Source organism: Blennius ocellaris (genome assembly GCF_963422515.1).
Source record: "Blennius ocellaris genome assembly, chromosome: 19".
Classification (NCBI taxonomy): Eukaryota; Metazoa; Chordata; class Actinopteri; order Blenniiformes; family Blenniidae; genus Blennius; species Blennius ocellaris.
The window spans coordinates 12,781,339-12,805,079 of record NC_137668.1 but is presented as its reverse complement, the minus strand read 5'-3'; the positions used below and the strand labels follow the sequence as shown (position 1 = coordinate 12,805,079).

General features: G+C 41.0%; 1 protein-coding gene across 1 annotated transcript; it reads left to right on the top strand.

The window, feature by feature from the left end:
• Positions 1-235: 235 nt before the first annotated feature.
• LOC308144209 (uncharacterized protein) lies at positions 236-15,721 on the top strand (the record flags this gene model as incomplete). The annotated part of the gene is made up of 7 exons (XM_080515266.1): positions 236-304; positions 4,761-4,894; positions 5,129-5,203; positions 6,099-6,192; positions 6,305-6,345; positions 11,861-11,963; positions 15,332-15,721. The coding sequence occupies 7 exons, from the start codon at positions 236-238 to the stop codon at positions 15,719-15,721; spliced, it is 906 nt and encodes a 301-aa protein (XP_080371392.1).
• Between the last annotated feature and the right edge of the window lie 8,020 nt (positions 15,722-23,741).

The window sequence follows — 23,741 nt, the reverse complement described above, 5'->3', positions numbered from 1 at the left end:
ATTGTTTGATATCACACTATAGGTCTGACTACCAAATTTGCTTTGAAATGTATTTTTGTATATGATGGGACTTTGTAGTTTCTTCATGCTGGATAGATTAAAAGGATACCTTGATCTGGCTAAGAAGTAGCTGGAAAACATCTACTAAGGCTGGTAATGTGGCTGCTCCCATGAAGGTTGGATACAAGATAGAGGATTTCAGTAATGGCAACGGACTGATAAACAACCCGGCAGCATGCGTAGGAGAGTGTGTGTGATGAAAGGAATTGGGAAAAGGAGTCGGGCCATGCAGCGGCAGACGAAGGTAATTAAAGAAGCCATCATCAGCATCATTAATATGCTAGATCTGCTGTGGCCCACTGACTAGTCTAATGGAGAACATGTCATCATCGTCACCATTAGGGAGAGTGGGACACACACAAACACGCGCACACACTGTCTTAATGTTGGGTCACGCCATGATTACCGCCATTAAGCATAGAGTGAGAAGACCTGCTTAGGAAGCCTCATTCTCTTTTGCCATCATACAAGCACACACGCACACACACACACACACACACACACACACACGCTTGTAGATCTTTAATTCAGACCATGTGAGTGATAAGTATGCATATTTAAGTGATGTCAGGCCTGTTGGGTCTTTTAATTAGACAGAATGAATGAATGTTTTATAAAAACGTGTTTAACAATAAATGTGTTCATTAATTTGATGAGAGGATGTGCTCTGATGAGCTGAGTGGAATAGAGTAATGGCTCATGTACGACTCTGGCGGTTTGATGGTGGTGGAAGCAACAACCAGACTATCTGTTTCTGATTTCATACTCATTTTCATGTTCCTCTCTTTATCCTGGAAAAACGTCAGCTTTGAATTATGTTTATCCCATGACCTTGGACAGTTTGGTCTGTTTTAGTGAAAATGCACTTTTGTCCTGTACGGCTAATGTGCAATGTGATACCAGTCCGCAGCTCCACGGAGAATAGAAAAGATGGAAAATCCATTAACTGCTCAAGTCCCGACAATCATTTTCTTTTTTTTCTCTCTCTCCTTCTGTCTGCAGGTACGCTTTGTGGGTTTTCAGAAAAGTTCATTCAGATGTATAAGTTAAGAAAAAAAATGGTGTGAGTCCAGAAAGCCCATCTTGTATCTATTGGCAGTGGTGAGTGTGGTCTGTGGACTGGGCAGTTCAGCCTTATTTTGATAGAATAAATCAAAATGAAAAATACTGCAGCAGCTGTAAAGATTCCAAATCTTTCACCAGGCCCGCAGTAGTCAACTCATATTCTGTAGCTTGCACCTGAAAGGACAAGTGGCATCACCAAACTTGGTTATAAATGCATTTTGTTGCCCCTTTTAGCCCCCATCATCTCCTAAAATATTTGTGCAACAAAACCAATCTAAATGTTAAGCAGGTATGCTACTTTACTCCTCCCCCCTCTTGCAATCGCACCTCCTTGTCCCTTTCCGTTCTTTCTACGACTGTCCCTCCTCTCACTCCCCCTCTCTTTTGCACACTCTCCCCCTTTTTCTCACACACCCTTTCACAGCCTCCCTTGACGCTGGTGGAAACAGAGTGATGATGTGTAATTTAGTCCTAATCACAACATCAGACTTGTGCTGCGATTTACATCCCTCCACCAGCCGAGCCAGTCAGACAGTCAGGAGGGAGATGTTAATGTGAGACCACAGGTAATTACTGTCATTACAGCGTGCCACGGATTCTCCCGGTGTGTGTGTGTGTGTGTGTGTGTGTGTGTGTGTGTGTGTGTGTGTGTGTGTGTGTGTGTGTGTGTGTGTGTGTGTGTGTGTGTGTGTGTGTGTGTGTGTGTGTGTGTGTGTGTGTGTGTGTGTGTGTGTGTGTGTGTGTGTGTGTTGCGGCTTTTGGAATGGTTCCATTTGATACTTGTGTAAATCATTAATATCCCTGCATTAAAACATGGTCCTCATTAGTTCTTGAGCAAAAATTATTTCGCATGAAGATATGGCAGTGTGTGAGGCAAAAGAGAAATAAAATACCAAACAACTGGGGAATCACAATATTCATTTCAGTGCCGATAAATGTAATTATAATTGATACCCTGACTCTGTTTATTTTCCAAAATTGAATGATGTGCTTGAAGTAATTTTATTGCTCCCACAGCTTTTCTTGATTGTTTACCTGTCATAAAACAAGCCTTTCTTAATTGTGAGTAATTAAAAGTGCAATCCTTCAGCATGTTATGAAAATTGGATTTGTGCCTCTGTCATCTTTACAACTTCCTCTTCACCCTTAAAGCCAATTCATTAATGCAACAATGTTTCACATGAAGATCATCAGCTCTGTGTTACAATTTCATTTAAATTGTTTTGTTATTTCTATTCTGCTTGTGTCGTGCTTATTCTCTTCATGTATAACTGTGTTGAGTAGGTCAGATTGGCATCTCCCATTACCTTCGAGAATTTACGTGTGAATACACTCTTCTGTATAGATTCAGAGTGGACCAGCCAAGAGGTAGTGAAAGTGACAGCTGGATCTCAGGACTGAAGATAAACTATTTACCTACAAATGTATTCGTTTCACCTCTGGTCTGGGAAGAACAAGAGTCCGTAATAGTTATCTACTGTGTTATACATTCTGAAAACCAAATATTGACCTCCTGAAACCTGTACACATGCACAGTCCCACCTTAGAAACATTGAAAGAGATGCCACTTTTGATCATTTTCTGACTCCATTCCATATAAATCCTCATACATGGTGTATGTACATTCACCACTCCCTTAAACTAACAAGAAAAAGTTGCAGTCTATTCCTCCCACCCAAAGACATCAAGGAGCCGTTGAAAGGCATGACTACACCACATTCAACTTGCATGTCACTTTTACGTTTGTTGTTTGAGACTATTAGCATGAAAAATTATAGTTTGAGCCTCAGGCTAAGTAAAGGCATTGTGTTTGTCATGGTACCATCATGGCGACTGGATATTTCCATGCTGAAAAAGAGATATTGTTTGGTATTCATACATGTGACGATGTGTTTTTGTTTGATATACTTTTGCAATAACTGTTTTGTATGAGAACATTTTAGCCCTTGGTTTTCATTTGCTCCAATTTAAAATGGTGGCCTTGTACCTCCATCAACAATATATTCATATATTTTCAACATGTATTAGAAAACTGGTAAGGCACGGATTGATTCTAGCTTGTGGTTATACCCTGGCAGCGTACATCGTGGATGGATTCATTGCAGGATTAACATGAGACATGGGTGAAAACCCACACATGAAATCATTATCATTGAGCAAGAAGCACCATTTAGAGGTTTTAGAACTCGTCAATGTTTGTACTTTGTTTCTGTGGTTCAGGGCAGATATATTAAACATTTATATTTAAAAAGTTGTAAATATCTAAGAGAATTCACACTTTGGGCATTTATGTTGTATGCACTTTGACAAAAACACTGTTCACACTGCAGTCTATTGAGGTGTGGATTTGCATCAGCAGTTCCCAAACTATAGAAACACGACATACCATTCAACTATACTACTATATTATTCAATGATAATAGTCCCACCTTTCTGCCGTCACAGTTATTTGCGTATTCTAGCCATTGCCATCATGTTTTCACAAAAACTATGTGATGTGTTATGTGCTATGTTATCTATCTCTACATCTGTGGAATCAGTTGTCTCATTATCTTAAAGTTGCATTAACTGTGTGAAGTTCTCTATACTCATCAAAAGTAAAATATTTTGGTATACTCCTACTATTCGAATGCAGACAGACCCACACTTCATATGAATCATTTTACACCAGCTGTTGATATTTTGACATTTCAGGTTAATCATTTGACATTTTTTATATACTTAAATCATGGCCCACATATTGGAAACTTTTTCCTATGTTTGCCCATGTCTTTGTGGGGAGATGGTATGGTATATCAAGGTGTTTCTATGGCGATAAGGGTAATATGTCAGGGTCCCCAGGGTTTAGGCCTGGAAAGGTCCTGACTGATAAGCCGAATGAAAAAGTCAGCAGTTTGCCCAATGCCACGCGGCCCGTTTTCACCCCACAACCATCTAGTCCTTTCTCCAATCTCGTCTTCAGTCTCCCTCATGCACCCCCTCATCCTCCATCTTTCCACATCCCTGCTTAATACCTCATCTTGCTATTTATACCTATGTCTGCAAATGCCATCTCTTTCATCCCTCATTATTATCCATTTACCTTTTTTCTCCTGTTGTGTTGCTATTATGTTGTTTTTAAAATTCATTTTCACCTTTCTTTGCTGCTCCTATAATAGAGCCCACTTACCCCCCCTCTTTTTTTTTTTTACCTTACTTAATCCCACTCCTCATTCACTCTGTGCATTGATGTGTGCACGTGTGTGTGCATGCACATTCATGTAAACAGACATATTGATCAGTCCAGTTACTAAATTGATATTTCAGCATTAGACTGAATTTAGCTTTTTTGCGGGGTTCAGGAAAGTTATCCCAAATGGACTTTTGTACAATCCTCCAACAAATCAGTTGAACAATATTGGGCATGGAATTCTAACAATGAACAAGCCCATCATAAAGCTTTCAATTCAGAAATGATGGAAGTCATAGATGGCTTCATATTCTCAATGAAGACCACCTAAAATAAACTGTGATAGAAGTCCACTTAGTTATAATTATTTCAAAGTGTAAGATGCAATCAGAGAGGAGGTCTTAACATACACATATGGAAGAATTGCTGCTCGTTCTCTAACTGTTTACCTGACTCTGTTTTGTAGGTTAACAAACTGCGATTGGAGCTGGAGAGGACGGAGGCAGATAATTCACACCTTCGCCGTGAAAGCCAGCAGGTCATGACTCATGCCAACCTTTGGATCACTGATCAAAAGTATGAACACATGTCCAACATGACGTACACTTAAATTCATCAATTTACATATAAACGTCTTTAAAAAAGTAGGTAGTTGAGGCCCTAATATTAGTGTTTTGTTTATTTGCAGTGCTAGGAATACTGGGTGTCATCTTGTTACTAACAACGCCATGTTTCTTAATAGGTATAATAGCTACAGATTCGTTATCCATTAGTGGCTCACGCACTACAGCAAAAAAAAACAAAAAAATCGGTTTATTTGTCATTTTCTTTCAGGGCTTCCAGTGAAGGTCTCGCTGCCCAGCTGAAGGCCCAAAACAAGCTGCTGCTCATTATCACTGCAGAGAAAGAGTGAGTAGTGCATGTGAGTGATCTGGTGGAGTTTGATGTTAATTTGATTGTCTTCAGCTGTGAGCGTCTGTATGTGCGCTCCGTTTTTCAGAACAAATGACTGTATATCGGGAGGAAAAAATTGGAAGAGGTTTAATAACTATTTGTGCATGTGTGTGTGCGTAAGATTCAGGTGGACCGTCCTCATGCTCACGCCTGGCAGTCTTTCTGCATGTCTACATCATTATGACTAATACACACGCACATATACACATGCAGGCTTGGGCGTGACATATTACACTTACTGGATATCAAAGCAGTCTAGCCATTGTCTGTTATCCCACCCCCCTACAGAGCCAAACATCCCTCTTCTCCTCTCAGGAGCAGCAGAACCGTCTGTTTGTCTGCTCTTTCCTCTGTCTTGGCTAACTTAAGGTTTTTTTTTTTTCTGTTGTGGTAACGAGAAGCAGCAGCAACAGACTTCAAACACCTGGATCAAGCTGGCTTGGTGAAATCACACAGATGCTTCCAGAAAATTCCACAAATCTCTTCCATAATTCAGATTTAACAATAGTTCTGCGGAATTTGTTGTGTAAGAAAGATCTTATATTAATAGCCTCATGGGTGAGTGGTGAATGATTGTGGGAAAAGTCTTTCATAATCGCTGGTAACGTGCGTGTCGTGCGTGTCTGTTTGCGCCAGAGATAATGTCTGAGTTGTTAGTTAACGGCTGCTCTCAAAAGACAGAGACACAGGCACCATTGCTGTGGCAGAATATTTTGTCTGCCATGTTAACAAGAGTCTCTTGATGATAGCAGCTGTCTGTCGTTCTATCTGCCTCTTCTATGTATATGTTTCTGTTACTCTCTCTCTCTCTCTCTCTCTCTCTCTCTCTGCATCCTCCTCCTTTTGTCAGACATCTTCAGGAGGCTAATGACACACTGAAGATGGAGGTAAAGGCACTGAAAGAAGTGGTGTTTGTGAAGGAGAGAGACATGGAACGCTTCAAGGTGAACAAGTGCAGAGTGGGAAAGCAATGAACTCCAAATAGGAAGAGGGGGAAAAAAAAGAGATAACTGATCACAAACAGATTTGTTTTGAACTTTTTATTATTGTTTGCAGGCCGACGTTCGAGACTGGGGCATCTGGCAAGACAACAGAATGTGAGTCACCGTTGTGTGTTAAAGCTTATGTGACCACACATTTGGGCCCATACATTTGTGTGCATTCACCAGCTGATCAAAGTTTAGTATTCATGTCCAACAAAAGCATTGCCTACCGTGTTTCGCTCTTTCACACACAATCTAGCCCAAACAAAGCTGATGATGATAACACCAGCAGGAGGGCCAAGTTGAGAATGAAACACCCCGTGGGCCTGGCCACCTGTGCGTGTATGTGTGTGTATGTGTATGTGCGTGTGCGTGTGCGTGCATGTTATGCTTCTTCAATCTGAATGCGTAATTCATGCTGGGCCTTTAACAATGATTACACTCCAATCAAGTGCCCATCCTCTCCTTCTTGCCACCCCCATTGCTGTCAAACAGCATTCATCAATAGAGAGGAGATATATTTATTATGTTCATTAAGGCAATGAAAATGAATGTGGCACAGATGGGATTGGGTGTGGGATGGAAGTGGGAACGGAGAGCGTGTCTGTATGAGAGAGGGTGTTTGTGGGGGCACCTGCCTGCAGCACTCCTCTCCGTGTGACCCCCCCCCAAGGTACCGCTCATTAACAGCCGAACGCCCCTTCTTTCCCTTCTCAACCCTCGCCCTGTTTTACACATGTGCTCCCACCCATGTTTCCCCCCTCCCCTAACGAACCACCAGACTCTGTTTCCAAAACGGATCAAATTTGTTTTGACTGGGGTAGGTTTCCAATGCTATTCAAAGCTGTCAGTCATTTTAATGATATCATTAAGGGGCCGCGACAGAAAGATGAATCGTTTTTCTTTGTCTTTCCTTCATAATTGCGAATGAGCAAGAGAGAGGGACAGAGCGCGAGAGGCAGTTCTTATAGATGTATGCAAAAGAGAAGGTTTGATTGAGCGAATATAATAACACAAAACAAGATAAAAACAGCGAATGAAAGCTGCTTCCATAGCGTCTCCCCATCCATTCCCTTTTCTTCCTCTTCTCTCCTTCATTTTCTTTATTATGAGGATTCCTAATTTATTTCATTTTATTATTTTACCCCCCCATACACTCACACCTACCCAAAATGCCATATGTATGAAGATCATACATCTAAAAGGCAACAGATATGTCATGATATTTGCATAGCAGCCATATACATCTAGTGGATAAATTTCATTACTGGTGGCAAAGGGGATATTTTAACCGTGTCTTCTCACTGCCACTATCACTGACAGCGATCAACACAGCATGAAGGTTTTGTCATTAGATATGCCTTTATTAAAGACATTTACAATGATTACCTGGGCTTTTGTACCCAAGCAGCTTGATTTTAAACGCTTAACATTGCGAATGGCATTTTGTATAGCTAAAACCCATGGAAAGGTGAGAAGAAGAGTAATGAAAATGATCAACATTTCATTACTTACTTTAGATAAACAGGTAAAGAAGGTCACCACAATGTTTATTATTCAGTATAAGACAATATAATATAACAACACATGAAAAACATCACTCACATTCGATATTATTATTGTTGAATATGGCTGCAAACTGTGATGTATTTGGGCTTTCTGTTATGTGCTCTAAATTGCAGCAAAATAATAGAAGTCATGTGTAAATTGCAAATTTGAATGAGATTAGGTTATCGTGAATGTGATGCCAGTAACACATCTCAATAAAATTCAGACATTGGTCAGTAAAGTAAGTTATATTGATTTAAAATGCAACAACTGTGGGTTTATTTAAAAAGAGCATTTTGGAGAGGAAGACTCTCCCAGAAGTCAAATAATATGCAGTAGTTCACCAATTTGTGTCAAACTGCTACTGACACTAAGCTGTGAATCCAATTTTTGGAGTTTCAAGAAATGAATGTTGTGCCATTTATGTCAAATTACAGATGCTTATAAGTCCCTGGTCTTTCTTGAGTTGATTGTTCAATTCAAGACTCCTTCTTTTCATACATCAGGTGTCCTTGCAGCCTTCATTTCCAATCACTTCAGGTATGCTTAGAAGCTCTGCTGCATACTGGACACTGTGTATGGGAGTATATCAATGAGTAATTAAGATCCCATTTTTTTAAAACCTGTTTATAAACGAAAAAAATTGATCTACAAGTGCTTTTATCCAACTAGAAGACAAATGTGATTTCTCTGTTCATCTTATATAGTGCCTTATTCAAGTCAGAGTCATGGGGGCACGAGAGTCGATCCCAGTTGGCTGTGGTCAAAGCAGGGTGCACTCTGGGAAGGTCATCATTTCATCGCAAGACTGACAGATGATCAGACACACTCACATTCGTACTTGCAATTGAGAGACTTCAAATAGGACTCTGGGGGGAAACTGAAGCACCTGGAGAAAAACCCACACACGCCTGGACAGAAGACCAAGGGCTTTTTGCTCTGAGGTGCGAGCGCTAACCACGATACTGCTGTGCTGCCCAAAAATGTAAATAGTAATGTAAAGGCATGGTTATACAGAAAACAACAACAGGTTTTAATTTTATTAGCTTAACAATAGTATCTGCTAGATTTGCTAGTAAAACTTCATTATGTTGTTATCCATTGTATCTTTAAGATTTTCACAAGAGGGGTTACGTAGAGTATCGTTCATATTTTCCCCTATTTCATCTTCTTCTTTCCAGACGTGAGCAAGAAAGACTCAAGCATTATTATTATTATTATTATTATTATTATTATTGCTAACACAAAATCTCCTGCAATGCAAAATCAATTCCTGTTTGTGCTGCAAATATTCATAAAATATTACTCTTAAATTTAAGTGACATGCAATCCAGGGAGATAGAGTTGCTTTTGTTCCTCTGTTGATGTTTGATACAGAAGTCATATATCAAAGTAATTATTTAATAATTATTTAATTGAATTATTAATTCTAAAATGGCCACATTTCCCCTCAAGTATATTAAATATTATATGAAAATAGGAGTACACATTGAGATGCTGTGGAAGCAGAGATTGATGGTGTTTGCTTCTGGCAGCAGCGGCTCACTGAGTGTCTGACACAGCCCATCTGGGGGAAGCGCTCATAAAGCATCAGACTTCATCAGTCGCACCGCTAACGATGTGCTTCCAATTAAGAGCGCCCAGTGATCACAGCAGAGGATTTGTACAAACGCAGAGCGCTAAAGTGACAGAGATCCAGAAAGGGGCGATAAGTAGGAGACTGCGTTAGGAGAGCGTTGAGCCTTGCATAAAATTTACAGCAAAATGAGCGCAGTAAATAAGAAAGATGAGTGAGATTGGAGCTAGAGAGGAGCCGTGTAGTTTATTGCCTGGTTTAAAGAGCATGGCCGCTTGGCTTTGACAGTAATGACTGTAATTATACACACACTGATTGGGTTAGGCCGCTAATTACACACATCCCTGTTTGCATGTAAACACGGGAACACATGTTTACACAGGCATCATGCCAGGCGCTCAGCGCATCGCTGCTTTCTCACATCGAGTGCATAAATCTCACACAGTTGTCTCAGCAGCAGTGATGATTCATGATCTGCTGAAGACCACATTACCATCCCGGAAAGAGTTTAAATCATTTGAAGAATCTGTATAGATGTGGCACTTTGGATTTTTATGGGGTTGGCTTGTGTTTAAAGTTTATTTCTCCTGTTTTCGCTTCACTGTAGCAATGGAGACTGAAGGAACTCATCTTTTTAAATGCCATTTACAATTTCAAAGATCAAAGGAAATTCCGGCATTTCTCTTATTAATGTTCTTTGTATCATCATTATGGTGTGAAATTAAAAGATCTACAAGGGTCACTTGCAATTATGTTCAGTTTATAAGTGTCATTTTCTGAAAATTAGATTTCTTAAAAAAAAAAAAAAAAAAAAGACAAGAGGAAGCTTCTTTTGCCCAAACTGAATTACTTATTTTGCTTATAGGCAGTGGTTGAGATTATCTTTCCGTATGTAAAGATTTCTTTGTTCTTATACTCTCCACATTTCAGCAATCAAATGAGACTCATGCATGTATTTATTTCTTAGTTTTTTCATGGTTTATGATTAAAAACATTGATCTATTAGTGAAAACATCTCTGGCTCAATTAGCTGGTTTTGTTTCTCAAAATGTTTAGTGTTTAATTTCTGGCTGTTTTTACCAGTTATTTAAACTGAAGACAGCATCACATGGATAAACAATGTCAGAATTCATAATAATGAGAAAAAAAACGAAAGATGAATCAGATAACCGATGACTGGAAGACTCCACTTGGTCTCACATCAGTCTTACAGTCACAATTCTGTTTTGTTGTTGTTTGTGTGTTTAGTTGATGTTTTTCTTAGATGGTTCCTGTATATGGAGAAAAAATATTTCACCAGTAAACTCATAAAGCTTTCTCACAAAATGTCTGCTGACATTTCTGTATCTTCCCAAAGTTTCTCCTCAGATCTTTAATTATTTTAACTTGTATAAGCCAGAACTCTGTGTGTGTGTGTGTGTGTGTGTGCGTGTGCGCGTGCGTGCGTGCGAGAACTTTAGCCTTGTACGGAATGTGTATTTTGAAGAGGTAACACTTGATTTTGCACGATTTTTTTGCAGCCTTACAGGCGAAACATGTTATGCCTACTTCACACTCGGATTGTAACACACAGCTAACTCTGCTATTCTCTCTCGCTGTCAAGTCTTTCACGTTCCTCTTCTTAGTGTGTGTGTGAGAGCGAGCCAGTGTCAGCCCCCCCCACCTACATGTGCAGGAACAATGATGCCATTTATTAGCGCTCCTATGAGCGCTTGCATCCTCTCAACTGAAGCAAAACGGGACTGTCTTCCCATCCGCTGCTCTGATAGAATATCCCAGCTTGCTCTTTTAAAAGAAAATTAACATTGGTGAGGTACAGTAGTACTTTAATGGGCTAAGAAGTCTTCAATAAAGTATTTAGAAGGTTTTTTCCGAATGCTAACTGGACAGGTTCACTGGGGCATGAAAGAAAGAGCGTAAAGCGGGGGCAGCAAGCGCTTCAGTCCGTACAGAGCACCATTATCCACCGTCGTTAATTTAATAGACATTCCTTAGTCAGGCCTGGATCTGAAGATAGGAGACCCTCACATTTGTTTGTCATTTCCCAAAACGGTTTTAATAAACAGTTAAAATCTTAAATGGCTTCTTGTTCTCTTAATGTTCCCTGGCTGCGCTTGCATTTGTTTTGTTTTTGTACGTTGTTTTTTTTTGTTGTTTTTCTATTTCGTACGCTCTTTCCCATGTTTTTTAATGATATCTGCAACCCATTTGCTCTCTCATCAGCGAGTTTAGTAATAAGTTACAATGAAGATGGTTATAATGAAGATGATGTACGCCAACTTCTTTATGCCCCAGATTTTCTTGAACATTTGAACTTGCTTTATTAGACGGATGCATATCATTGTACGATAATAGGTAGAAGAAAAGTGTAAACCACATTTAAGATACTATCAGCAGGAAAGTAAAGTTTGTATTATTATTTTTTTGAACAACCATGAATGCCAAAACAACTTCAGAGTTAATTTGCCCTCGTTTCTGTCTCCGTGTGCACACTTCGTGTTACAGGCTGGAAAAGAAAGATTTTGTTGCTCAGAACCTCAGCAAAATAGTGGACATGCAGACCAGACTCCAGAGCAACCTGGAGGCCATTGGAAAACTAAATCAACAAGTAAGAGTAGACGCACACGTGCACACACACACACACACACACACACACACACACACACACACACACACACACACACACACACACACACACACACACACACACACACACACACACACACACACACACTAGGTCCTGACAGTCCTTTTACCCGACAGATACAAATACACACCCACACATTGGCCCACCTGCTGTTGAGCTCACACAGAAGAGGAAGCTTTCATGCGTCCAACTTCAAACACACACGCGCACTTACACAGAGGCGCACACAGACATCCATTTCCTCTTCCTACGATAAAAGTGAAAAGTCGGCAGCGGGGTGGGGGTGTGTGTGTGTGTGTGTGTGTGTGTGTGTGTGTGTGTGTGTGTGTGTGTGTGTGTGTGTGTGTGTGTGTGTGTGTGTGTGTGTGTGTGTGTGTGTGTGTGTGTGTGTGTGTGTGTGTGTGTGTGTGTGTGTGTGTGTGTGTGTGTGTGTGTGTGTGTGTGTGTGGTGTGGGGAAGGAGGTGGGGGGACAAATCGTATCGGGATAAAGCAGTGACGTTTCTTTCCACTGGTAAATGATTTCCCTTTCATGAAACTGAGAGAGAGATGTATATCAATACAGCCACGCTGATCTCTCCATGACAGCGTAGGGAAATGGCCCGCTGTGATAAAACAATGTGGGGGGAAAAACACAGAGGAATATTCTTGGGAAAAGCTGACATTTTTTACTGTGTTGAACTTCACAAGAGTCAACAAATCACCAAAGGAGAGACGAATCAAAAGTACTCCTCAGCCCCCTCAGTTCTCCAAAACTCCAGGGCCTGGGGAACGGCTCACCTGACTTTTGTTAGTTTGTGTGGAGTGGCCCGCTGATTGACGGGGCACAACGAAAGCCGGGACTTGTTGAAGTTTCGCTGCAGTGTTGTTTTAGTGAAAGCCAAGCGGCTTCAGCTGCGGGTTTGAGGCAGAGACACATGCAGGGAGAGAGATGGAACGGAGATAGACAGAGGGAGAGGGAACGAGGTGTTGTTTTACAGGTCAGGTGTGTAATAGCACCTCTTAATCTCTAGTGTGAATCATTACACACATCGATCCAACACGGACAATCTACTCGCATACAAACGTACAAGCTGGCAGGAGAGGAAAGGATATTAACACTTCACTGTCCACCGAACACATGCACGTGTATATCTGGATATCGGTTAAAAAAAAGTTGAACGTAAATGATCCAATTTATTTCTGTGAAATTTGTGAAGTTTGTCTTTGGATCCAGTCTTATGTTCTCATACATACAAAGTTGTTTTGCACTGATGCTCATTATACCTATACAGAATGCACGCGCACATCATTTCCATTTGATTGTCGCGGTAATTTTATTCAAACATTTGAGAAGTCAAAGACGATAAAAAAAAAACCCTTCCCTTGATTATAGTTATTCTATATTTCCTCAGCTAATCTCCACATTCTTTGTTTGATGAGAAGCACGTGCATCAAGCTGCATCTCATTTCAACGCTAACTGGAAAGACAGGTGGTTTCACAACATTTCCACATTTCAAAAGCACTAATAGTCTTAATCATAATGAGCCAAAGCACAACCAAATTCAAATTTGAAGTTTGCAGTCTTTGTGTAAATTTTCTAGTTCAGTAATTTTCATAATTTGTGTAAAGACACTTGAATGGAAACCGAATTCTGCAAATGGAAAACTGGGAACACACTGGTGCGGCAGCATTAGCACGCCCCCCTCTGTGTCTTTCTGCCCGTCTCTTTCTTTCACCCCCACTTATACACATCCTCACATCCTTTTCATCCAAAACATATGCACGCCAATTCACCCGCAGTATGTGAAGGTTGAGGAGACAAGCTGTGATTTTTAATTTCACCCCCCTCTCTCTCGCAATTAGAAAAGCATCCAGAGCCACCAAAGACGAGGAAAATTAAACAGGTCCCCTTGAATATACAGCTAATTATAAATGTCAACCTCAGTGTTTTTCATGTGGAAATTCTATTGCTTTTGGCATCACGTAAATGAACACATTGTAGGATGTTTGCCTGCTCAAGATGGTAAATACTTTTTAAGCGGCCTGTGATAGTTTTGGCACGGGGATGTGTCATTGGCTGTTTGAGGGTTGAGCCTGAGACTCAACTATTTCTAGTCAGATGTAATACATTTGCTCAGATTCATTAAGTGTGTCTGTCTGTGTGCATGAGGGTAGTGTCTGGCTGGGTAATGGTAGCGGAACCATCCGGAAATACGTCTGTCTCATCTCTGTTTGTGTTTTTTTTTTTACCCTTCACCTCACACACACACACACACACACACACACACACACACACACACACACACACACACACACACACACACACACACACACACACACACACACACACACACATACACACACACACACACACACACACACACACACACACACACACACACACACAGTCTCAGACACTCACACGCAGAGAGACCCACATGGCCAGACATGTCAGTGTGACATCATTTTTTCACTGCAGCGTACACACACACACACACACACACACACACACTAAAAAAAACAGATGTGGACATTGCAACTGTCTCTACTCGTCATATCTCTTTGGCTTTGCCTCCTTTAATTTCTTATTTTACTCTCCCTCATCGCTAAAAATACATTATTTCAAATATTTAGCTCTCTTTTATCTGTCTCATTACAAGTTTTAGACACTTGGCATTTTTTTTGCATATAATTAGCATGCGTTACAGCGAATAAAAATGTGTGTATATTTTTTGCATTTAAAGCGACATTTTAACTCGCACTCCTCCCTGCCTTTACCCAAATGTCCTTGTCACAAAAATAAAACACCCTCAATTTAGCTAGTCAGTAATTGTGTTTCAGGGAGGCCAATCATGTACTGACGATGTGCGATTTGTTTTGTGTCACGGATGATTTTATGTCAAATCGACCTCTAATGATCGCTCAAATTGGTTGTTTTCATGTAGAAATTTACACCGTTGCATGACTCCCACTTGCAACCATTTCAAACTGTGAGCACAATACACTCCTGAAAACCCCCCTTGCAATTTCCCATTTGCATTTCTGTTTCAACAGGCATGAAAGCAACTGTGAAAGATGAATTAGGTGCATAATGGAATGTCGGCTACTTGATGAACACGATTGCTGTTCACTTTTGATGGTTGATATTTATTGGCAACTTTGAATTAAGTTTTTCTAGGTTGATTGATTTCGTCAAAGACGTGTGATGCCTCAGGTTCCATGAAACTCTTTCCCAAAATTGTTTTCTGTTGCCTGTTTTCTTATAGAACAGACGCTATCCTCGTTTTCTGTATGTGTCTTCTTTTGTGCATATGTCATATGTAAAATTCTATATTTTTTCCTCTGCAGTTAAATATTCTCTGGGGGGAGAATAAGCGATTGCGTAGGCAGTTGGAGGAGGAGAGGGCCGCGTGCAGACCAGAGGATCGCCTGCTCCCACCTCCTCACACCGCTCAACAGAGCCCCTCCATCCACCTCCCCCTTTCCCTCAGTGCACGCCCTCCTCATCGCCCCTCGGTCTCCTTCCTCCCATCCGGTCCCCCCCCGAGCCTGGACCCGGTGACGGTGGGGGACACTGATTGGGTCCTAAATCAAAAGGAACTGAGTGCAGGTGAGGTAGAGAGCCCAGGTGAGTCGTGGGCTTTGGGGGACGCGCTCTGGATGAGGCCGACTGCAGAGAGCGCCGTCTCGCTGGAAGATCGTCAGTCTGTGAGGACAAGCAGGCATCTGGCCAAATAAGGCCCCCTGAAGACTTTGACCTGTCATGACTGTTTGACCTTCAGCTCTTCACCAGGGAGTGCACGCTGTATGAGGTTAATGTCCTCCAGGTCAAAGTCAAGTCCCAGGGATCTTTTAGCCTGAGGGGGGCTCCAGAACCAGCAAATGATGGAATTTCCTTAGCTATTTTAATGTAGCTACCGTGCCATGAAGAGATTTTCCCGGAGACATTGTTCACATTTATAGATTATTTTGTAAATTTAAAATCAGTCACTTCTGTTCTTGATATGCTGCTTTAAGCAAATATAGCTCACAGCACCAAGCAGTAACATATTTCCTCCGCCCGGACTCATTTGAAAATACTCAACAGTTCCAATGAACTGTAATCATTTCAATTAAAATGAAATGCCTAAATGAGCTAACAAAACAAATTACGAGACATTAATAAGTATACACTGGGGATGGGACTTGCTTTAGATGAATGAGAGAGCACACATCATCAGTATCCACAGGCATGGCTCAGATGTTGATGTAAATAGCTGTAACACAGCCTCTGATTGTGCTGCAGCTGTGCACCATGTGTCCTGCATTTGCTGCGGTGACTGTGGCCGCGTGTCTTTATGCGCCAGTACATCATGTGTCTGCGTGCTTCTGTCTCTCTTTCAGTGCCTGTGGCTGGGTGTGTGCCTGTATGATCGAGTGTATTAGCTGTTTAATATTGTAGATGTTGTTTTATATTTTGGTTTTATACTTTAAGAACTATTTATTGATTTCCCTTGCTCACTCTGCTTGAGCTCCTCTGTTTTGATGACAAAAAATAAAAACAAAGATACTTTTGTTTGAAGCCTATATTACTCCATATTTTCAATTCTATATGTCAACATGCCAAATATATTTTGTTTGACCAGCTAAACACTCATACTATATCTGTAGCTAGCATTGTATAACAAGGTATTTTAAGACTTTCATAGGGCTGCTGAATAAGACTAAGGAATTTGCATCAATGACTGCCATTGCTCGACACATCATCATTATGATAACCATCAAAAACAGGGTACACACTATGTATTTCCACATATCTACAAGTGACTTATTCCTCTTTGTTTGGTGGTCGTCTTTGAACAAGTGCAGTGCTCATTCACACAAATAAAGATAAGGACACACAGCATGCAAATATCTGTATTTATACAGAAGGAGCACTATTGCACTGTGATAATGAGAATTCTTGGTAAAGCAGGTCTCAGACCACAATTGGCTTCTTCATCTCAGTATTGTCTGTCAGCTTCTCCCCCCACCTGTCTTCCAAGCCCCCTTTTTTCATCCTTCATTGGTTGTGTATATACGTAGTTGTTGTATAGCCGGTCAGGATGGCGTACATTTTAATGATTTGGAGCAGAACTGCATGTCCTTGTTAGCTCAGTTTTCCTCATTTGCCATGTCACACTCAAAAATACCCTTTTTTATGTGCAAACACACGTGTGTGTGTGTGTGTGTGTGTGTGTGTGTGTGTGTGTGTGTGTGTGTGTGTGTGTGTGTGTGTGTGTGTGTGTGTGTGTGTGTGTGTGTGTGTGCATGTGTGCGTGCGCGCGCGCCTACGCAAACATCCACACACATATATCCTTTCACAAACACGCGCACGCTTACACAAATGGCACAGTCATTAAAAATGAAACCACAGGCTTTTTGAAAACTCCCAGGACTGAGGGAAAAGTCAGCGGCGCAGCGGTAAAAAGAGTCCCCCTGGAAACAATGAGTAGAATGATCATTTGTTGTTCTTGAAAACCCGGTGAGGTTTCACAGAGGTTAAGCTTCCCTTTGATGTGTTTTTAACTCGTTTCAGCTCTGTGGAGAGATTAGTCAGCCTCTCTTTGCCTCTCGCAGACACACACGCACATGCACGCGCGCACATACACAAAACCACACATGCACACACTCACACACACAAGCACATGCAGGCTTTTAATTTCCACACCATGAGCTTTTCTCTCACAAAGACGAAAAAGCACAGAACAGGCTCCTTCCTAACCTAATTTCATCAAATGAGCGTGTGTGTGGTACTTCAACGCTGTATGTGTGGTCCCTTGGAAATCTGTGGTAAACCAGCAAAATATTGCAAGTCAGTATTTTCTTTTTATCCCAAATTAGCGTTTGGCTGTTTGTGAACAGTGTGGGCCCTCAACCACGAGAAAAACCGAGAAGGGGAGACAGAGAAGTTGTTGATCATCACAGCACTCATTACAGTGTTTACGAGGCATTATTTGATCCCTATTTCAAGATACAAATGATTGGGGTGCTTTGTGTGTGTGTGTGTGTGTGTGTGTGTGTGTGTGTGTGTGTGTGTGTGTGTGTGTGTGTGTGTGTGTGTGTGTGTGTGTGTGTGTGTGTGTGTGTGTGTGTGTGTGTGTGTGTGTGTGTGTGTGTGTGTGTGTGTGTGTGTGTGTGTGTGTGTGTGCGTGTGTGCGTGTGTGTTTAGCACCAGTCTCAGCCTCCCTGTCGGTCTCTGTGTGACCGCCCATGCTAATATTCATGGATTGTGTTCATAGCTGAAGTTCGTAAGCGGCTCTGTAACAAATGATGTTTGCAAAAGAGTTTAAGTGTTTATTTTAACAAAGTTAGAGCATTGAATAAGTAGAAATTGACTCCACAAAAGCAATTCATATAGCTTCTTTGCAGTGATAACATACTCAGCAAGAAGTTATTTACAAATATATTGCATCTCTATAATTTGCTGCACTTATGACCAACTGTAAGACTCTTGTGTAATCTCTTACTGTTATTAAAATTGGATAAGGAGATACTTCATTACATATTATTTGTTTTACCTAAATAAAATCCACAAAAATGAGCGTAGTGACAACAACTTGAGATAATTACAAATCACTCTGACAAAGTGATACAGGTTATTGATCTTCAGTGCAGTGATAATATTTACTGATCCTTACAGACTAAAGTTGCATTCTATGAGCAAAAAGTGTTGAGAGTAACATAAGAGGAAAATACATTACCTATTACATTAAATATATTTATCGCGGACATGTGGCTCAGTATCATTTATGCAAAATCTTGACAACTTATACATCTAGCATCTGAAGGATCATTCAGGGATGGGTGTCATGGTTTACATTGGTCCAGTCCAATATTGTGCCACTGTTAGGGCACGTATATATTAGGAGAGGGGTGCCTGCTATACTGCATACTGTAGATGACAGAACTGCTACAAACGGTCAGGAGGAAAACAAAATTGATGGCACAGCAAGCATATGCAAAAAAAAAAAAACCTATAAAAATGATAATTTTTCTTTATGTGGTTACTTTTTTATATAGACTTTGTGCCTGCAAAATACTTATATTGCACTGCAGCTGAATTTTTGACAGCTGGATGAAGAGGTTACACACACACACACACACACACACACACACACACACACACACACACACACACACACACGCACACACACACACACACACACACTTCATATTTTCTTTGTTTTTTGAAGAAAAGAATGAAACAGTCCGAACCAATGGCTTTTCAGCACCTATAATAACTCTTTCTTGAAGCTGTGGTTCCTATAAGCTGCTCTTCACCCATTTTAACATATTCATAGTCATCACATTATGTTTGATTAACAAATAGGATTCCATTCTTTCAGTCGCCGTGCAAAAAACATTTAAGTCCAGCCTCTGTGTTCATCATCTCCAATTATAAAATATTTTAGTTGGTTGTTGCAAGTTATTTGATATTGTGTAAAATAATGATTTTAAAACACTATTTGAGAGTTCAAATCAGTATACAACATGATTTTCTTTTATTCTTTTTTATTTAGCGATGCCTGAGTCTTCCTCTGACATGCATTTAGTAGTATACAGTTTGAGCAATCATCTTTGCAATGTAATTTTTTACCAGGTTTTGCTAATTGAAACCAGTAACCACTGAGTGTGCTTCAGGTGCCAAAAAATCTGACAAAAAAATCTGGATTGTCAGGACTCTGTTTTGCAAACAGGAAAGGAATGGGTGCTTTTAGTGATGAGTGTCGGTGAAGAGTTGTGATTTCACAGCTTTCTCTGCAAAAAGCCCATTGCATTGCTGGACTATTATCTCATTTGCATTATTTTGTGTTCCTATTGGGACTCAAACCCTTTGCACCACCAGAAATCATGTTTGTGCATTTTCTATCAAACAGCCCAGGACCTTCAGTATAAACTCCACAATCGGCTGTTAACTCAAGTATCCCGGAGGATGACTTGAAACAGCCAGAACCAATACTGCTTGGCTTATTCCCATGCCCACTGCTCAGTTGTCAGAAAACACATGATAAAAGTGGAGGGAGTTTTTCACTACTGGTGAAATTATTTTACAGGAGTCATTCGTGAGAGACACTGCTGAGCTATTGTCAGGAGCACAACACATACTGGAACACAAGTAATCAACAAACTGTGTTAAACTGGAAAATAACACAGAGTCTCATTGGTGTGTCTGTCTGACTGTTCAACTGGATGACTGAGTGAAAGCAAGGGCTTATGTAGTTTATTATTGAATCTTTCCTTTTGCTTTGTTGGCAGGTGAAGTTCTGTGGATTTAACCCATTTAACCCATGTGACCCACAACACACCCACAACCATTCATATATTGATTTATCTAAATTAGCAGTGTGGAGGGAAGGAGCTGATCCCAGCTAACACACACACACACACACACACACACACACACACACACACACACACACACACACACACACACACACACACACACACACACACACACACACACACACACACACACACACACACACACACCAATTATCTGTCTTGTCTTTTGGGATGTTAGAAGGAGATTAGAATGTCTGAATAAGAAACCCACAAATGCACAGGGAGAATATGTAAACTCAACACAGAAAGGCACTGAATTTCAATTAAAAAAAGACAAATAAAAATGAGCTCAGTGGATATAATCGAAAAGGAAACAGAGGGACCACAGTAGTATACTTAGAAGGGAGTTTCCAGTTTGGGATTGCAATACCCTTAAGGATTTCAACCAATTCAGGATTCTCTGGCCAATGGGTCAACATATTTTCTTCAGGTTATTAAAAGTAGTGACTGAAAAAGTTTGTAATGCTCAACTTTCCATAAATGGACTGAGAGACAAACAAAGCAATCTAATTAAAAGTTTAGATGAGTTTGTCACATGTCCCTTTTACCTTTGCATCACAGGGCAACATTATCACAAATGAGGACTGAGAGCGGCAAGTGTACAAAATATGGTAATTTAGATAGGAAATAACAAGATAGGCTATGATACAAGTGTGCATGAAGCTTTCATAATATGAGAAATTCCATAGAATTTAAATGCAGCCTTGAGTTTTTACAGCTTATTGAATTTAACGTAGTTTCAATTATTTTTTCATTAGTAAATCACAGATAAATCCTTGATAGGTCGGATCCAAAAACACTCTTGGAAACAAAATTATGCATCTTTTTTTTGTTCCCTTGTGAGTAAAAATTTGTGGTTTTCTATGTTTTCGCCCACTCGCCTGGAGAAATGGGTCTTAAAATCATTCATTTAGCGCATAAATGCACAGGGTCGTAAATGTATTACCATTCAATCAGAGTAAGAGGATAAAAGAAAAAGGCAAGGCTGTTTAACAAGCACATAAATGACTGATAAAGATGACCAACTGCATTTTAAATACCATATATTTGGATACTCTAATAGCCTGGAAGCTTTGCCATTACTATAAACCATGAATGCAACATTTTTATTTAAGAGCCAACTTTTTATTGTAAATTTCAGCTGCTTTTTCGAGGACAAAAGCACTTCCCTTTCATGATAAACTGTGTATTTTCATCCCCCAACATGGAGTGTGATTGTACACAGATTTTTTTTTTTTTTTTTTTTAACTGTCTCTGCTCCCATTCCTTAATGGGTAAGTTGACCATGCGGCCAATTTCTCTAAAAAGTTTGCCCCCAGAGGTAAAGAGAGCAGCATGAAGGGGGAGAAATTGTGCAGTGTAAAGACAGTGGGAAACCTAGAGGGAGGAAGAGATTACAAGGCAATTTGAAGGAGAGGAAGAGTTGCGCACTACAGGGAGAAAGAAAAGGAAATAGTGAAAGAGGGATGCATGAGGGAAGAGACTGAAAGAATGTTGTGGGGGAATTGGGGAATAAGTTGGGGAATGATGGGGGGGCAGCGTGAGGGATGGATGCGGAGGGAGACCGACAAAAGAGCAAAGGGAGGGAGATGTAGTGCGTGATTTAGAGAGTGGAGGGGTTAAGATGGGAAAAAGGATGAGTAGTAATGGGACATTTAGGGAGAGGTGGTGAGAAGGAAAGAGAAGTGAAAGGTGAGAGAAGCTTGTGATGGAGAGAATGAGAGATGGAGGAATGAAGAGACACTGGAGACTCAGCAAGGGGAAAGATGGGGAAAGGAGCAGAATGAGAGAAAAGAAAGAATGAGAGAGCAGTGTGAGATTTAGGGTATATATGGTAGAGAGAGTGCCAAAGAAGAGCATATTGTCCTTATCGGCCTGCTCCAGAAAGCCTGCTCCCTAATGGGGCCGGTGTGAAGGGGAAATGAGGACTAGGCCTGATGCTACCTGATTAGCCATGGACTCAAACACACATCAAAGGCTGGGAGGAGAGGAAGGAGGAACGAGTGCAAGGTGTGTGTGTGTGTGTGTGTGTGTGTGTGTGTGTGTGTGTGTGTGTGTGTGTGTGTGTGTGTGTGTGTGTGTGTGTGTGTGTGTGTGTGTGTGTGTGTGTGTGTGTGTGTGTGTGTGTGTGTGTGTGTGTGTGTGTGTGTGTGTGTGTTTGTGGGCTGAAGGTGAGTCACCATCACCTCCTTCAGCAGGACCCTGAATGAAAATCACTCTCACTTTGCGGCACACACACACACACACACACACACACATATATATATACAGACACATGGCCATTTTCTTCAACCTTGAAAGGGAAAGCTGCTCTGAATAAGGAGATCCTCTAAATGCGAGAACGGAAGGAGAGGAGTTGAAGGGGTGGGAGGGATGGTGGGGTAAATAGACTAAAAAAAGGCAATGGACGTGGAGGGAAAGAGAGGGAGCAGGTATGAGGAGGAGAAGGGGAGGGAGACATCAAAAAGAGTCATCATGTCCCATATTAGTAAAATAATGAAATTTGCCTTTTAGCTAATGACATCTCTCGACAGCTCTGTTTTCACATAAATTACAGCAGACCGGACCACATCCCACACTCATTGCTTCACCACACACACACACACACACACACATACACACGCGCGCGCGCACGCATTCCAGAATGATCAGCGCCACGGCAGCGACCAGTCAGTGTCCCTGTTTGAAATTCAACACTCTCAGAGACCTATATCCTCTTTTCTATCCCGCCACCTGAATTCATTACTGTCACACACACTCACACACCTATAATCATATTCATCATACTCACCAAAGCCTCCCCTACCTCTCCCTAAATTTTCTATCTGAGAGAGCCCCAATATGGCTGCTGATGACCTTCATTAGTCTCCCCCTTTTTTCCCCTTCTTTCACATCCTATATGGCTTTTTCATCTCTCTCATGCTGTGTGTGTTCAAAGACATGCCCCTTCTTTGTTGTTTTCCCCTTGTTTTCCACATATTCAAACACTTTTGTTCATGTCTCCACACCTCTCATATTTCCATTTCTTCTACTTTCTCTTTGCTCCCTTCTTTTTCATCTGTCACTCTTTTCTCATTACTCCATCTCTGTGTTTCATTAGCATACAGAGTAAGAAGATGGCGCTGGGGGTAATCTGCGTGAGTCACCGGTGACAAAATGGAGGGCGTCATCAGAGGTCGCGACGCTGTCATCAGCTGCCAAACCTCCGCTGATGTCTGCCTGTCACACACTCACGCATGCACCGCACATATTTGCAGCGCACGAGAGACGAAGAGGGAAACATGTATCCGTAATCAGGTGTGACACATCACAGCGTAAACGCTGCGATCTCACCTGACAGCCACGTAGCCTACACACATGCAATGTTTGCGTTGCAGGCCACCGCAACGCAAAC